Source organism: Kryptolebias marmoratus, linkage group LG15 (genome assembly GCF_001649575.2).
Source record: "Kryptolebias marmoratus isolate JLee-2015 linkage group LG15, ASM164957v2, whole genome shotgun sequence".
NCBI classification, from domain to species: Eukaryota; Metazoa; Chordata; class Actinopteri; order Cyprinodontiformes; family Rivulidae; genus Kryptolebias; species Kryptolebias marmoratus.
In genome coordinates, this window is record NC_051444.1 from 24,376,955 (window position 1) to 24,394,352 (window position 17,398).

Here is a 17,398-nt window from a genome sequence, read left to right on the forward strand (position 1 = left end):
ATCATCAAAATTAAACGAAATAAACATTTGAAATATATGAGTTTGTATGTAATGTATGAATATAATATACAAGTTTCACTTTTTAAATGGAATTACTGAAATCAATCTACTTTTTCATGATATTCTAATTTTATGACCAGCACCTGTATGTAATTCTGGAATGCGGGTATGCGCTCAATGTAAACAAAGCACTTCTATCTGCATATTTTACTCAACAAATCTGAGTGTAAATACGTACCAATACATCTAAACTGTTGGACTTTTCCATCCTAAGTGCTTCTGTTAAGGATGTGGCCATTTTTGACCCGTTTTCAGCCGATTCTGTAAGTAAACATTCACAGGTCGTAGCTGGCAGCCGTTCACAAATTTTGCTTTCGAGCTTTTAATTTAACGACACATTAACCATTAATATGAGAAACAAGTTATGTGGATTTTGTTTCTTTTATTGTTATTTTAGACCGGTCTTAATGAAATTGCAATGAGCATTTTTAGGCCTGTTTTTGGGAATTTAAACACAAAGCCTCACATCTGGGTTGAAAGATAAAAAACAGAATAATCCTTTAAGATCACAAAGAAAAAACATGTTTCTTAATATGTTAAAAACGCATTTAACCAAAGTATTTATCACATGGAGACCATTTTGATACAAACAGAACAATTTTCAATATTTTGATAAAAATAATTTTTCCAAAATAGTGTTTAATTTCTTGCATTCAGGTTTTGAATCAGTACCTTTACAGTTTATTCTGATTGCTTGACTACGTTGAAACAAAAAGCGCCGTGTTTTTAGAGTTGCTTCACTTATTCACTAAATTCAGTTAACTGTGTGATATTTCTGACCAATATTCGCTGTAAAAATTACAGCTAGCAGAGCTACGTTTGTTATACTGATGGGGAAAAATCTGCTGAAATTCCCCAGAACAAACCTGACTCAGACACCAAACATCAAGAAATCAAAGTCAGATGAAATAAATTAGCTCTTTAACCAGTTTAGTTCAAGGTAAATGGGAGTTTTGACTGAGTTCACTGCTAGTTTTTTTTCTTGCCTGTATAATTCCAACCATTAGGTTGGATGTTTGTCTGAACTGTAATAAGATCGGTGCTTCAGTTTGACTTGTGAGGGTTTATGTCCGTTTGGCTTAAGGCGCTTTAGTTTCTGAATCAGCCTTCTGCCTTCTGCCTTGCTTTGATTTGAATTCATGCTTTTATTTGATTACTTTTTGTTTCCTTCTCCATTTCTCACGCTGCTTTGCATGTCATCCTGACACGCTCACCCAAACGCCCATCTCTCCTAATTCGATTACCCCCCCACCCCACCCATCCTCCCTCCCTCCCTCCATCACACCCTCCCAATCCCGCCTCTCCCCCACCCCTCTCACATCCTCCAATGCACCCCCACCCACCCCCGACTCCTGAGCAGACAGCAGTCTCAGATCGACGAGGAGCATGGGAGGTGCAGCCCACACGACAAGCAAACTCCTCCTATCTGACCTCCCACCTGGCAGCGGACAGGCACGGGGGCTCAGTGCAGGTACACACCCCTCACCTGATCAGCCGGCTGCCCCACCCAGTTTTCATGGGAGTCAGATCTGTCTCACGGATTAAAAAATCTATATATAAGGGAATAAGACACTGAATCTCCGTGGACAGTCTCTGTTCTGTCAGACGTGTTTTTTGTTCCTGATCTGATTTCTCTGCTTTTTATCTCCTTTATTCAGAAAGTCCAGACACTGGGAGATTTCTGAACACAGATTTTGCTGATAGGCTCTTCTAAACTCAAAGAATCAGAATGTTTCGTCTTTGTTTTTGCCAAAAAAAAAAACAAAAAAACTTTAATTTAGAATTTGTCCCATGAAAAAAAAAAAAACATTCAGAATACGGTTTATGATTAATTAGAAATGGCGAATAATATAATGTTGAAGGCATTTCTAACACCTTTGCTGTTTTTGATCACAAGCAAGTGTTTGTTGGTAAATGTTCAACATTTTATATTATTATTTGCATCTAAAGGTTAATCTGATAAAAGCCTTGTGTGTGAGACAGATCTGCAACCACTTTACCTCTTCAGCTCCTTTACCCCTGGCTGGGAAATGGTTTTGTTTTGTTTTTGTTTTGTTTTTTGCTCCACCATATGCATGCCATCTGGTACGCGCCTGCAAAAACACACACACCCCAGATGTTGACAGCGTGACTTTTAGCTTTAGTCGCAGTTGTGTCCCACTTCCCGTCCCACACTTTCCTGATTCCGAGACACCTTTTGCATGGCAGGGTTAACGGGTTGAGATTAGCGCATGCTGTTAACGGTGGCGCCGCACAAAGACCAAGACTTTCTCCAGCTTTGACCAGGTTTAATGACAAAAATAAAGTGAGACGCAAAAACTCCAGCCTGCCGCCCGTTCTGCAGCTCGTCACTCATGTTGATATTATGTAAAAATCTAAAAAAGTCCCCAGTGATAATAAAGGTACAGCATCTGAAGCCTTTGTCTGGATTTTACCAGCTGAAATGTTCTGCTTCAGATCTGATTGGACTCAAGATTAGTAATCTAAATTTTAAACGTGACTTAATAATAATAATGATAATTTTGATAATAACCATTTTGATATGTTTTTCTTCATCTATGAAAAAGAGTTGTGTTATTCGTGCTTATACATGATGGTATTTAGGTTAAACACAAATTATATATAGATAGAGATGACTTTCTACCAAAATCTAACACAGATGGGCTGTTAAGCTGGTGGTAGGCAACCCTGGTCCTCGAGGGCCACCATCCTGCAGGTTTTACTTGTTTCTCTGCTCCAACACACCTGATTTGAATTAATGGCTGATTAACAGGCTTCTGCAGAACATGAAGAGGTGATTTAACCACTGAATCAGGTGTGTTGGAGCAGGGAAACAAGGAAAATATGCAGGATAGTGGCCCTCGAGGACCAGGGTTGCCTACCCCTAGTCTAATAAGAGAGGGCATTATCATTGGAGTCATTTTGAAGTGACTTCATCTACATGTGCAGGAAAAACAAACTTTATATTCTTTGGAATATGAAGTAATTCGTCATAAGTGTCAAATATTCGACAGTAGCTAATTTGTTCAGTCAGATGGAAAACAGAGCAACACATTCTGTCAATCACATTGCCATCAAAATGAAATTATTTAGGGTTGCCAGATTCAAACCTGTTGGAGAATTTTTATTTTATAGACTTAAAGTCCTCCAAGGCTTGTAAAACCTTTAGATTGTTTATAAATCTGACGAGGAAGTTTTAAACTTTAGTTTTTAGTGCAGCTATTCACTGTAAGGAGTCATGAGTTTATTTACTGCAAGACTGGCTTCCTCTGCTAAATCAGCTAAAAGCAAAAAAGGAGGTAAAACATCTTCGATAATCTCACTTTGACTTTATTGCTCGAAGGTTCCTCCTTCAGCTGTGTCCGAGTGCTTACATGTACAATAAGATTGCCCACTATTTGCTTCCATAGCTTGTTTTTCTACACACTAACGTCATAAATATTTTTGAAATGTTTAGTTTTTTTTGTTGCTCTTTTCAGATGCATCACTTTTATCTGCAGGGAGGCAACAATCACAACATTTTCTTATACATGCTTATAATGCAGCTATCAGCAATTCTTATGCTGATGTATAGATTTTACCTGAAAAGATTTTAGGTGTCCATTTTCTCCTAATTTTCAAGTTTTTTTTTTTTTCTTTTTAATGAGGTTCTATTTACTTCATAACTTAGCTGTATCCGTACGTACAGGACCTGAAATACTCCAGGCTAACCCAGTTGAAGGCATTTTTCTGTCCAGACTATTTTGTGTGCAGTAGAGCTTTGTCCGTTGTCGGGTTCAGTCCGGAGTAACACCACTCTGTGCTGCAGGTGGTCAGTTCAACCAACGGGGAGCTGAATGCAGACGACCCTCTGGCTCATTCCAACGCTCCCATACCAACTCAGGCAGAGGTGGAAGTGGTCGACGAGGCCAAGTACGTGTCCGTTCGCCCTCTCGTCCTCTCATCCGTGTCCATCTGTTGCTTCTCTCCACCCCCCCTCTCTCCCTACTTCTGTCCCTGACGTCTCCTTCTCTCCCTCTCTCTCACCACAACAGCCCCAAGCTTCAGCTGTAATGTTGCTCGTCCTCTAGCACAGCGGTCCCCGACCTTCTTAGCTCCACGGACCGGTTCATTATCGGACCGGCCTTTAAAGGTGTGGCAGATAAATACAACAAAATAAAAAGATACCACCGGCATGAAAACAGGGGTATTTTTTAAAACATAATAAAAGTAAATCCAACGTTTCCTCGCAGCTTTGTTAGCTGCGTCATCAACATGAATAACAGCCTCTCCTCCCCTTGATGTTCTCTGTGTTTAAACACGCCCTTCAAAATAAGAGACACCACAAACATAAAGTGCACAAAGAATCCAACTCACCGTAACGCTGAATCAGTGGAGCCCTGAGCCTGTTTCTCAGTAACCAGACCGTCCCATCTAAGGGCTTCCAGAGACGTTTGTTTTTTACTCATTTTGCTGCTTGTGGGTTTGTTTTTAGCGGTAACTGATCACATGACCTAGATAAGCATTTTGACACACATCAAGAGAGAGTCAGAGACGAATCTAGTGGAGAGAATCCGGTCAGTTTTCAAAATAAATGTCCTTCAAACTCTGAAAATTAAAACAAAAAAAATGGAAATACTGTAAGTTAATTGTTCTTTCTGTGGGGCCCGGGACCAAATGATCCACGGCCCGAGGGTTGGGGACCTCTGCTCATACCTGTGCAGCCAAAGAGAACGCTACTTTTTAGCTGGAAAGTTGCCTTTAAAACAAACCTAAACCTGATCCCGTCTTTAATTCTGCCCATATTGATCAGGAAGTGGGACTTGGTCACTTCCTGTTCTTACGTCTACATAATACCAGTGGTCCCAGAATACTACAGTAGACAGTAAAATTATAGTAAAGTACAAACAGGGACGTGCGCCTGAACTAATTAAAAGCAACAGATTATTTTTCCTCTTTAGTTGTCAGCACAATAATAATTTTGAGCTTGATTCTGGGAAGTAGCCACCCCCTTCAGAGGCCGTATTAACGCTCTCAGAAGGGTTTTCTCTTCACGACGAGCTCGTTTAGGTTTCTGCTGACACGATGAGCCGTGCTGTTTGATGTCCGTCTCTTTGGTTCCCCCGTCAAATCGGTCCTCTTTGGTTTGATCTGACGATAAACTACGATGAATGGGGATGAGGCGTTAGAAGCGGCTCGTGTTTGTGTTTTTAAAGAAGCTGCCTCTTCATCAGCGAGCACATTTAGAAACCTAATCTGACATGGGTTTTAAAAATATTAGGGATTTAATGCAGCTTTCATCGTCTATCTATCTGCATTGACAGTTCACTTCCTGTAGTGTCAGCTTGTTTCAACTTGCAGTATTTGGTTCCACAAACTGAACTTTCTTATTGGTAGAAAAAGTTATTTGCACTTACAGGTTTTACTTAAAATTGCTAAATTCAAATTTTGTCTTCATTAAATCATTTTTACAATAAGACTGGATTAATTTTCCCTATAAATTAACCTACAACATTCTCATTTCTCATTTTCTTGAAGCTTAAAGGATTATGGCTTATTTTACATAAATGAACACTTATATATTTAGGCTTTTTTCCTGTGGAATAAAGAGTGCATAATATATGTGACCTGTGCTGGCGAAATGAGTCACAATGAGGAATTTTTTTCCATATTATTTTCAAATTCTCTGTCTTAAAAGCTTCAAAATGATACGTTTGTTGAAATTTGGCGATTTATCTCCTGGCGACAGAAGAAGTCCAGATTAAAAACTCAATTTTTCTTAGTCTAGAACAATGTTATTGGGAATTATATCCTTATATTTAAAAAAGGCAGGCTTCATAATGACCCCAATCATTATATGAAGGGATTTCCCAGCTCTATAGCAACCAGCAGAGAAATGTGGTCAATTTCACAGGAAATAAGGGTTATAAAACAATTACTTCTGAAGACATACCTGTTAGGAAACTCAGATGTAAAAGGTGGATTATATGCTATTTGATCAAATCTCAATTAATGCAAAAATCTATATTTCCACGTTTTTTTTTGTTGTTTTTTTTGCACTGCAGCCCATGCTCGTTCTCATTTTATCAGCACAGGCCACATATGTTTAAAAAAAAAAAAAAAAACATTAATGACACAGTTCACCTGCAGTTATCAGAGATGCTACCTTAAAACCACGGGGGGCACGTCTGTCTGAGCTGATGTAAAATAGTTTGAATTAGATTTTTTGCAGTCTCAGAAATGTTCAATCTGCACTTTTCAAGGATTTATAAAAAGAAAGTAGAAGAAAATTCAATTCCGTTTTTGTCCTTTTTCTTCTTATAACGCAATTTTAGATATTTAATTACATAAGAACTGACAGATTCTGAAAGTTCTACTTCTCCTGGAAAAAGGGTGTAAATTATTTACACATGGGGAATTTTTTGACACAATCATTGACAGAAATAGACAAGAAAGACCAGGCGTTTTAATAAATATATCTATTATTACAAACCTCATAACAAAGCTAACATGGGGGGGGGGGGTCGTCATTTGGAGCCTTTTACTCATCAATTAGTTTCTCGAGGTTTTAACCAACATTGTTTTGTCTTTGTTGTGTGCTGATTTAAAAACCTGGGAGTCCCGCCTGCTTTCCCTTATTTTACAGACTGAAGCTTTTTCCATGAAAATTGGTAGATTGATGGATTTTTTGTTGTTGTTTTTAAACGTATCTCAGACTGAGAAATGGAAATGCAGGATAGATGAATATTAAAATAACAGCAAATCATCAGAAACTGAGCTTTTTTTTTTTTAGGAAAGCCCGTTGTTGTCGTCTTGTATTTACATTTGTCCGGGCCTCTTCGCCAGTTTTGGGTGGATTTTCACCTAAAAGTGGGTCACCGAGCGTCTCGTTTTGTTGACGTCTCGGGTCGACTGGCCGCTGTCCTGATGGAGACACTCGGCTCCAGACCGACATCAGCAAATGTTTAACAAGGTGGCTAAAAAAAAAAAGAAAAAAGGGGGGTTGCACAGTCACAGTTTTAGCACATCAGGCAGAATATTTCATGCTACGGTGTCCTCGTGTTTTTTAGAAATTCCGATAAACACGAACGCCGTAAAAGTGCCGCAACTTTTAATTTCTTCCCCTAATCGCTCCTCTGTTAATCTCTTCAGCCCCCCCTGCGTGTCTGCCCGTCTTCTGTCGTGGTGTGTTTGTGTGCACGTTTTTTTTTTGTTTTTTTTGTGTGGCATGTGCCCAGTCCCCTCCACCTAGCCTTACTGTTATTAATCTCTCTCTCTTTCTTTTCTCTTGACGCTCATCCCTCTCTCCTCCTCCTCCTCTTCTTCCTCTTCCTCTTCTTCTTCTTCTGTAGCTGCGTGAAAATGCTCAACCTGTGGTGAGTCCCTCTCTGCTTGTCCACATCATACTCATGGGACAGGGAGTGGACCAGCCGAGGCCCAGTGGAGTCGCCTCCTAAATTTAACTAGACTCTTCACTGGGAAACCCCAGAAATTAGATTCTCCCCCTTTTTCTGCCCCCTTTTCTCCCCTTCCTTAGTTAAAAACCATCTGATTAGTGAGTAAAACACGATGAAAGGTGCCACGTGTAATATTACTCCTCTGTAATTCTTGAGTGGTTTCTGAAGCCATCGATGAATGAGTCACTCTGAGACGACCCAGTCACTGTCCTATGTCTTGATCCGCAGCGTTTTTTTTTCTCTTGTCTCTGTGTTTTTTAGTTTTTTATTAACTGTTAAGGCTCACCATGTCTCGTGCTTTTTGTGTGCACTGCTGCCGCCTTTCTGAGTAACGCTGATGGGAGCTGAGTAAACACATGGTGGATGGCCGTGTCCTTGATGCTGACTTTGTACTTGTACAGTCTCAAATCTATAGATTTCCTGATATTTTTTTTTATTTTTTAAAGATTAATCTTACATTTTACAGCCAGTTTAAAGCTTGTTCGTTTAGTTTTTGTTTACGCGGAGGCGTTCTTACGTCCACATCAGCGCTAACGTCCGTCTCTGCCTGCAGGTGCTGCTGTTTCTTCAGGCGAAAACGAAAGAAGAACACGCCGAGGCACAATTGACGCCCCCCCCCCGTCCCCTTCCTCTGCACCAGACTGAAACGTTCCTGCCTGTCCGGCTCTGTCAAAAAAATTTTGTGCTTTCAGAAATCAAGATTCCCCCCCTCTCCCTTTCAGAAGTGCAGAGGGCGTCGGCTGAAAGATCTTGATGGAACCGTTCTCCTCTGGGACCGGTAAAACATGGTCTGAGACGGAAAAGACACGTGTCATTTCATGGGAGTCCTTTTCATTTTAGGTTTTTTATTTCCCCGCCCTGACGCTAAGGAGGACGTCCTGCCCGTCACTCAGGCGGACAGGGAACCATCTTGAAAAGGCTCAGCCGAGGAATGTCTTTTTGATTTCTTGTCCTCCACATGACACCCAGAGGGATCTTCTTTTTTTTTTTTCTCTTTTTGTTGTCACTTTTGCCATACGTTCTGCTCCGGTGTCTCCTCTGTGGAACCATGTGACCTTTGACCTGATCAGTGCCGGGTTTTTGGTTTTGGTTTTTTTTGACTGGCAAATCGACTCCCCTCCCCTCCCTTCCATGAATCCCAGATCATGTCACGTCGCCTCTTCAGTTGCTGACTCACTTTGACTCAAAGCCCCGCCCCCCCTTCTTTCGGTCGCTCCTGAATGTAACCCTGACCACGCGAGAAGACGAGAGCCGACCTGCCTCTGCTCACACACACACACACACACACACACACACACAGCCCCAAAGAGCACCGGTCTGCCACTTGCCCCCCCCTCCCTCCCTCCGGAGAGGTCAACCCTGGCGCTGTGATTTGAGCCTTGGACCACAGGCGGCCAGAGACGTCTCCCGCACTGTGTTCCTCGAGGATCGTTTTCTGCTCGCGGCGCCATCGAGAAACACTACGTTCTCTTTTTACTGGCGTGGTTTTTGCTCTTTGTCGTCTTTGTGAAAACGAGCAGCATTCTGACATTTGTAGACGGGGCTGGAAAAACAAAAACAAACAAAAAAGCTAGCTATTTATGCTATTTATCACTTGTTTGCCACTAGTTTTCTTAACTAATTCTTAATTATACACATTGAATGTATGACCAGAGAAGTCAGTTACTTTGGAGCATTTTATAATATCCATTATGTGCATGGGAAGGAAGTTCAATTTAATGTCTGGGGGGGAAAAAAGACGAGACCAAAACTGAGTGGGTTCGTAAACGAGGAGGATGAGGATGGTCTTAAATGTCCTTGATCTTAATAGTGGACTTTTTAGATATAGCTGACATCCTTTTTATTATTATTATTATTATTTTTATTTTTGAGCAACGAAGCCTCTAAAACATTTCTGTCCAATGCCTTAACCCCGATCAACCAACGAGTGGCCGCTGCGTTTTGTCCCCTGGACTGTGTGTGTGTGTGTTTGGGGGATCATCAGAATAATGAAGTCCAATGCCAAGACTGTTTGTAGCTGTTAAAGCAGGTAAAGGCTTCTCCTAACACACTGAAATGTATCCCTCCCTTCCCATTTAAGAATGCAAAGCCAAACGGAAGGTGTGTGTGTGTGTGTGTGTAACCGTGTCAGAGATGCCCCCCCTCCACCCCTCCACCCCCTGACATGTGAAGACCCCCTGTGCTGCAAAACCACGTTTGACGTTGGGACGGCTGCGGAAGAGCTGGATCAGTCTCTCCCGCCCCGAGATGGAACGGACGGACAAAAAAAAAAAAAAGAAAGAAAGCCCCCCCCCTGTCGGTGTGAGCGAGGCACGGAGGGGCCGCCTCCAACACGATGTTCCTTAATGTGTAACCTCCTAACAGAGAAGCGAACTTCAGTACACGCTTTGTTTCCTTCTTGTGCTAATGTGAATTTGTCTAATGCGAGTGAGTTTGTTTGGTGGTTTTTTTCCGCCCCTCCCATTCCAAACAGCCATGGGTTTTATTCTGAGGGGTTAAAAAGTGGGTAAACAGACAAACAAACAAACAAAAAAGCTTGAGATCATTACTGCACTACATACGTTGACCCAACTTTCCCTGGACTTTTAACGTGCTTTTAACTTTATTTTTAGTCGCCTCGTGTTCTAGGCCTTCCCTACAGGGTGCAGGGAAATACTTTGTTTGTTTTTTTTTATCTTTACCTGCTCCGTTTTATTTTATTTTTGTGTGCCATTACACCCTCCACTCCACCCCTTTTTTACCTCTACACACACACACACACAGGTGGAGTGTCAGATTTGGCGTTTTGTGGACCTTGATGAGAATGTCTCGTATGTCGCAGTGAGTCAGTACAGAAAACTGCTTCTTCTGTGTATTTACACTGTATAGCCTTTTTAGTTGTTGTTTTTTTTTCTCCCTACCTTTTGACATGTTGGTTTCTCTGAGGCCGAAGTTATTGTATTATCAAAAGTACTTGAATTTGAAAATCTATAGGATCTTTTTTTTTTGTTTTGTTTTTCTTGTTGTTGTTCAGAGTAATTCCAGACAAAAGGATTTGAGGGGAGCGATGGGGCGGCGGGCTGTTTGAATGACAGGTGTTCGTTTCCGTGGTGATTCTCGGGCCGGCTGGTGAGGGTGGGAGTGGCTGAGGGATCCTGAGCCGGCGTGTCATGTGACATCGGCTGCCTTGTCGTTCTCTCCACCAAGCCTCAGTGATCGAGACGGATATCGAGAGTAAATAGCCGTCAGTGCCCCCCCCCCCTCCTAACTGAATTCCCTCCAGTGCCATTTCTGAGACTACTACTAACCTAACCCCATGCCTTTTTTTTTGTTTTGTTTTTTTAAAACCTGTGCCAGGAAATTCTGAAAGATGAATGTCCCCCCCACCCCCCACCCGGTGTCCTCGGCGAGTCTCCTTTAGTAGAAGCAGCAGAGCAGCACGGCTCCGCGCCGTACCGGCCAGTGTTGCACACCGTCACCGAAAGTGTTCAAAGCGTCCTTACCATTTGTCTCCTACTTTACTTTATTGTTTTATTTTTAATTGTTCGTCAAAGCGCCTCAAAAGGAGAACAACCCGACCCCTCCGCACCCCCCCAAGCGCTCATTCGGACCCAGATTGTCGTCGCAGAGTTGGATCTGTTGACCCCGACCGTCTTTTAAAAGCGTCCTCCTTGAACCGCGGGTCATCTCGTTCTGAGCTGGTGTATATATATATATATATATATATATATATATCTATTACTGGGATGTATTTACTTTTTAAGTCTGTGAGCGTCTTGCAGAGCGATATAGGAGAACTCTGTCTGCATGGCTTACCTGGAGACCGCGAGCGGCCTCTGCAGCGAATCTGTCCCACGTAGGGCTCTTATACTGTTGGATCAGTGAGACGTTATGGCTTCCAGTCCTCCACGTGAGAAGACTTCTTTTAACGTCTTTTTTTTGTGTTTTTTTTTTTTTTTACAGCCCCTCCTGGTTCATTTCAGTCGGAGTTGTGTTTATGGCTTTGGTCGTGCCTCTGTGTGTGTGTGTGTGTGTGTGTGTGTGTGTGTGTGTGTGTGTGTGTAACCCATTCCTGTGTGCGTCACAGCTGTGTAAATCAAAGCAAAGGAACGCTGAAGTGTGACTCGACGGCTTTTAGGTCTTTTTTTTGTTGGGTTCTCTGGCACTTTTTCCTCGTTGCTGTACTGTAGAGTTCTGTTTTGATTTACTGTATTTTGTTTTTATTTTATTTTTTGTTTTGTTTTTTCTTCTTTGAGGGAGAGGTGTAGGGGTGATATTACTGCAATATTGTGCTGATTATTTGAACTGTAAATTGTACAGAGTTCACAGCTGTAGTCTTCGTTTGGGGATTTCTATAAAAGAAGTATTCTCAGATTTCTGTTCTCCGACTGTGGAAATCAAATTGTACAGCTCCAAGAATCTATCCTCCCCTCTGCTTTTTTTATTTTCCTTTTTGTTTTTGTTTTTTTTAGAGCTCTGATTAAGAAAAATCCTTAAACTGTAAATAAATGTTATTGTGTTGAAATATGAATGTCACTTCAAAAATGTATGATGAGTTAGTTTAAGGGCTTCAAGAATGAAGGACCCACATCCTTTTTTTTTTTTTTCTTTTTTTTTTATGGTTTCATAGTTTTAATTTGCCGGAAGATAAGTCCTTTTTTTATCTGAGATGACTGTTCCCTTTTTTTTTTTTTTTTTTTTTGTTCATGGATTTCTACAATAGTGTCTCTCACATGAACCTTACACAAATCAATTTTTATTCCCTCCACTCCGAAAGGGAAACTCAAATTTGCACCCTTTTTAATGTAAAATAAAAGATCTCTCCACCTTTCACGACTGTCTTTTTTTTTTTGTGAGCCTGTGCCATCGATCTGCTTCCCTTGAAGGAATGCATATCACCCGCCACCTCACATGGCAGAGTTTTAAACCAAGTTCTACGTAGGATTTTTTTTTTTTTTTTAAAGTCATTTTGGTCAAACATTGTGAGGTCTGAGGGACCGTACTCTCAGCTCTACATCAATTTGTTTTCCCAGAGTTATCCAATGATTCATGAGATATTTTGCTAACACAAACAGGCAAAAACATCAGTCCTTTGACCTTCGATGACAGGCGGTAAATAAAGATGGTATGGAAGAAAAGCTGTTCAGGGCTATTTCCAGGGCTTCTCTAACTTTAATCATGAAGCTTTAATTATTATTATTGTAATGTACAAAACAATTAAATTAAATTAGGGAAGTTTTGAAACGGGGACATGTTTACAAATCATATAAATTTAGACATAACTTTTATTGAACCTCTAAGAGAAGTCATTTAATAACTTATAACTTAGGGGTGTTTTGACCAGTAAGAGTCAATTTGCCTCCATTTATTTTTAAACGCTGCTTTAGTTCAACTTCCTCCTTTAAATAATTTATATATTGAACTTATAGGTTTGTCACAAATGTAACATAATTGTTGGAGAAGTTGAAACAAGACTTTTTGGTTCATCTCAAAAGCTTGATTTATCAATCAAGTTTATTTGTATAGCACATTTTAGCAACAAGCCAGTTCAAAGTGCTTTACATCCAAAAAAAACACAAAAATAAAAACATACAGTCACCAATTGGGAAACCAGTAGCAAACATCACATTCATCAATACACATCGAATATGTTGGTCAATGTTCCATTTATTTTTAGCCTTGATCTAACGGAGCTCAGTTTGTTCCATCTGCTGATTTATGATGTCAAACAGAGAAAAACATAACATTTAAAATGAAATGATAAAGGTTATAGGACTTCTGAAGACATACCTGTTTGAAAACTCAGATTTAAAGGTAGATTAGGAGGATTGTGGGCTATTTTAGCCACCAGGATGGCAAGTGTCAGCTCTTCATGAACTCATTATTAAACAAATCTCAATTTGCCACAATCCCTACAGCCTGTGCTCATTTTGACTCATTATGTCAACAAATGGTGAATAGACTGTACTGTTACAGCACCTTTCTAGTCAACCAGATCACTCAAAGCTGAATAAATCAGTCTATAGAGTCTAATCAGTGCTTTAAACTCCATTCATACGCTGATGCGGCTCATCAGTGTCATTTCCGTCCTCCCGCCAGCAGGGGGCGCTGAAGGCCGCGGGGCGCTGCTGCTCCTCGGCCTGTAACGATAAACATCCGGTCCCCTTTTGTTCCGGTTCTCTTCTGCCGGTCCGAGCCGATATGGTGGGTACTCAGAGGGAGCTTTTCTCTGCAGTTTTCAGCACAATCCTCCTCCATCCTCGGATCCGCTCGCTCCTTCAGCGACTCCGGACGACTCGAAGTGTTTATCTGTGTTTGTTACAAACAGGCCCGAGGCTAAGACGGGACATTAGGCGGCGGGCGGCGCAGAAAAACACCGACTATTTACGTGACGACATGTTGCTGCTTTTTGTTGTTTTATTCGCCTCAAAAAGTCACCAGAGAAAGTGGCAAGAGGACGGCGTGTCTCAGAAGTTTTATATATTTAGATGTTTTACACAACAACTAATAAAAGCTGCCGTGACGACTTAAAATCTGTATAATTGACGCACATTCAGGTGTCAAACTGCTAATTGCTAATTTTTTTTACGAGGTACATAGCATTTACGCACGTCTTTTAACTCCTTTTAAGCAGAAGTTGTATTTAACATAAAAGTGTTTACAGTTTAATCACCTATTTGTGGTGAAACCAGCAGGTTTCCTCCTGTGCAGCCTGTTCTTTAAGTTGTATTTGAATTTTTTTCCTCTCCTTGTTGTGAGAAGTCAGGAGATAATTTTTTTTTGTGTTCAGGGGCGAGTCAGGACCAAGACCGTGAAGAAGGCCGCCAGGGTCATCATTGAGAAGTACTACACCCGCCTGGGCAATGACTTCCACGTCAACAAGAGGCTGTGCGAGGAAATCGCCATCATCCCCAGCAAGCCGCTGCGCAACAAAATTGCGGGGTAAGGTGGGGAGGTTTGGCCTGTGTTTGTTGACTTTTTGTTGGTGTTATTTGTTTATTTTCGTTCCTTTGGGCTGCAGAGCGAGCTGATGCTCAGCAGCAGCAGCAGATGAGTGTATCTTAAATGATGACGACTTTCCTTTTGTACGTGTAGCTCTTTGCAACCGTCGAGTCACCCTCGGTTTGTTGAGGGATGCGTCTGAGTCTGAGCAGACCTTTGTCGGGTCCTAAAATGACAAATTTGATCTCAAGAGAACAAAACCAGCAGCTTCCACCCACAACAAGGGAGCTAAAATAGAAAAAATCAGCTTGAAGTAGTCGTCGTCCTCTATCTGTCTCTCAGGTGATTGTAGAGGAGTTTTGGCCCACTCCTCTCCATCCACGACAGCATTTCAAAGAAGTTGGGGTCTGGACTGGACCATTGCGACGACCTTGTATTTTTGTTTGTTTGTTTTTTAGCCGTTCTGTTGTAGATTAGCTGCTCTGTTCAGGATCACCATTTGGTCCGAGCAGCTGTCGGACAGATGGCCTCACATTTGATTGTAGAATATCTTGGCCTACAGAGGAGTTGGTGGTTGACTCAATGACCACAGGATGTCCAGGTCCCGCGGCTGCAAAAGTAGCCCAAATCATCAGCGCTCCACCACTGTACCTGACAGTTAGTATGAGGTGTTTGTGCTGATTTGTTGTGTTTAGGCTTTACAAACATGACCACTGCGGCTGTGGATCAGTGGTTAGAGCAGTTGTCCTCCAATGAGAGTCAGAGGTTTGATTCCTGGTAGCAGTCACATGTCGAAGTGTCCCCGGGCAAGACACTGAACCCCTCTTTGTCTCTGATGTGTCCCGTTTGTGTATAAATGGAGTTTAAAGCACTGATTAGACTCTATAGAATGATGTATTCAGATTATCTTTGTAGAGATGTAGCAGAGGGCTGTATGAATGTGTGGACGGGGAAATGAGGGCACAGATTGTGTTGTAAAGCTCTTTGAGTGGCCTGATTGGCTGGAAAGGTGCTATATAAGAACAGTCCATTTACCTGGGTCTCGTGGTTCATTCAGAACCCAAGTTGTGTCAACAAGTCAAACTTGTTCAGCGTTTCTCTAATCGTCCTGTCATGAACTTCAACCTTCTAACTGAGGCCGCCTGAGATGGAGCTCTTGTTTTTTTTTTGTTCTCAGTATTGCAGTCTGACATTGGGGTGAACTTGCTGAGATGTCCACTCACAAATAGATTGGCACCTCTCCTAAATGTTTTCCTTGTGTGAATAACCTTTGTTGCAACTGAACGACGGACTCCATGTTGTTTGGAAATGACCTTTAACCCTCCTCACATTGATAGCCAGCAACAGCTGCTTGTCTTTCCTCCTTGGCATTGGGTGAACACACACCCACACACACGCTCCAGAGCAACATGACTATTTGATTCGTAGCTGCTTGTGTCTCCGCTGTGAGACTTGGTGAAAGTGTTCAGTGTATAATATAATAAGTCGTACATAAATATTGTAACTCCCAGTGCCGCGTTCCTACACATGAGGTTCAGCGCTTGAGCTTTTTGTTTCTTCGTGAAGTCCATCAGATCGGTGGCTGACTGAGGAGGAACTGTATTTAAGCATTTCTGTAAAAAAGCTGTCAAGGCGCCGCTCTTATCGCTCACAGCTCAGTGTGGGTCAGACGTTCGTGCCGTTTCAGTTTGTTTGTTTTTTTTTCCCCCCAGGTACGTGACGCACCTGATGAAGCGCATCCAGCGCGGTCCCGTCAGAGGCATCTCCATCAAGCTGCAGGAGGAGGAGAGGGAGAGGAGGGACAACTACGTGCCCGAGGTCTGCTCACACAAAGCGGTTTGACCGAAGCATGTTATGTACTCCGCAAGAACGGACAGATTGGTTTGGGGCATTTCATACTTCCTGTGAAAGTGGAGCACAACCACTCTCGTGTTTCTTCTTTCCATGAATTATCAGCCATTTGCATGTCTTTTAAAGACAAAGCCTGTTTTGCTTTTCAGCATTAAACCAACTTTAGATATTTGACTTCTTGTGAAGTACGTAGCAGCCTTAATTGGTTTTAATGTCGCCATAGTGAGGAAGCAGGAAGCTCATTTGTCGTTTCTCATTCTGTAGATTTCCGCTCTGAACCAGGATCTCATCGAGGTGGATCCAGACACAAACGAAATGCTCAAGATGCTGGTGAGCATTTCTTCCACATCCAAAAAACAAACTTTGTAGTCAGTGGTACACTAGCATTGTTCATGTTATCACAAAGATAACGGGTGCCATTTTAATTCTTATGCAAACACTGAACAGGATTGTGAGTTCATGTCATAAAGAGATAGTTCTGTCAAATAGTACATGATCAGCTGTGAGAGTATGGAGGAAGAAGTCTTTGTCCAGGCTAGGCTAATGGTTAGCCAATCTACCATACAGCTGTGAAAGAATGTCACATTAGCTAATATTTAAACCTCTACACTTTTGCAGTTTGTTTAATGTGTTGAACACAGCTGGGTCATTTACATACCAAGGCTGCTGAATGTTTCTGCTGGGAGTTGAGTGAACTTGACACCCAGCAGCCTCCTCATACACACACACACACGTGTAGATCTGCGTAGTAACATGCTGTCATGCAGCAGTGCAGTAGTTTTATTATTAGCGTTCTTTCACTCCAGGATCTTTTTTAGTTAGCCAAAGGTTTCTTTCTCCATACTGTCACAGCTGATATGGTACTAATTATTGAGAACTATTTGTGAAACATCACTTTAAAAAGAATTGAGAAACTTAACCTTCAGAAATGACTTATTAGTTTGTAATTTTTTTTCTTTCCTCCCCCTTGTAGGACTTCGGTGGCCTCTCCAAACTTCAGGTCACTCAGCCAACCATTGGAATGAACTTCAAAACTCCACGAGGACTATAAAGTCATGTTGGCCACAATAAAGAGTTATTAAACAAGGACCCTTGTCCTTTTTTTGTTTTTTTAAACCCAGAAAACTTAT

At 41.6% G+C, this 17,398-nt stretch overlaps 2 protein-coding genes across 5 annotated transcripts in view; both read left to right on the top strand.

Moving 5' to 3' along the window:
• The window catches only part of csnk1g1 (casein kinase 1, gamma 1), a 28,685-nt gene extending 19,790 nt beyond the window's left edge, over positions 1–8,895 (top strand). Inside the window, exons 11-14 of one of the 4 annotated variants that reach the window (XM_017414164.3) lie at positions 1,421–1,531; positions 3,869–3,972; positions 7,392–7,415; positions 8,050–8,895. In XM_017414164.3, coding sequence (XP_017269653.1) covers positions 1,421–1,531; positions 3,869–3,972; positions 7,392–7,415; positions 8,050–8,104 — 294 coding nt within the window. In that variant the 3' untranslated portion in view covers positions 8,105–8,895. The remainder of the gene's footprint in view (positions 1–1,420; positions 1,532–3,868; positions 3,973–7,391; positions 7,416–8,049) is intronic. The other 3 variants (XM_017414167.3, XM_017414165.3, XM_017414168.3) reach the window with 3 other exon arrangements.
• A 4,665-nt stretch (positions 8,896–13,560) lies between these two features.
• Positions 13,561–17,357, top strand: LOC108234760 (40S ribosomal protein S17-like). The gene is made up of 5 exons (XM_017414193.3): positions 13,561–13,679; positions 14,266–14,417; positions 16,130–16,235; positions 16,533–16,598; positions 17,242–17,357. The coding sequence occupies exons 1-5, from the start codon at positions 13,677–13,679 to the stop codon at positions 17,317–17,319; spliced, it is 405 nt and encodes a 134-aa protein (XP_017269682.1). The 5' UTR covers positions 13,561–13,676; the 3' UTR covers positions 17,320–17,357.
• The last annotated feature ends 41 nt before the right edge of the window (positions 17,358–17,398 follow it).

Excerpts from the sequence above, each read along its gene's own strand:
- LOC108234760 (XM_017414193.3), top strand. Across the intron at positions 14,418-16,129 it reads CTGCGCAACAAAATTGCGGG|GTACGTGACGCACCTGATGA; the intron begins GTAAGGTGGGGA and ends TTTTCCCCCCAG. Across the intron at positions 16,599-17,241 it reads ACGAAATGCTCAAGATGCTG|GACTTCGGTGGCCTCTCCAA; the intron begins GTGAGCATTTCT and ends TCCCCCTTGTAG.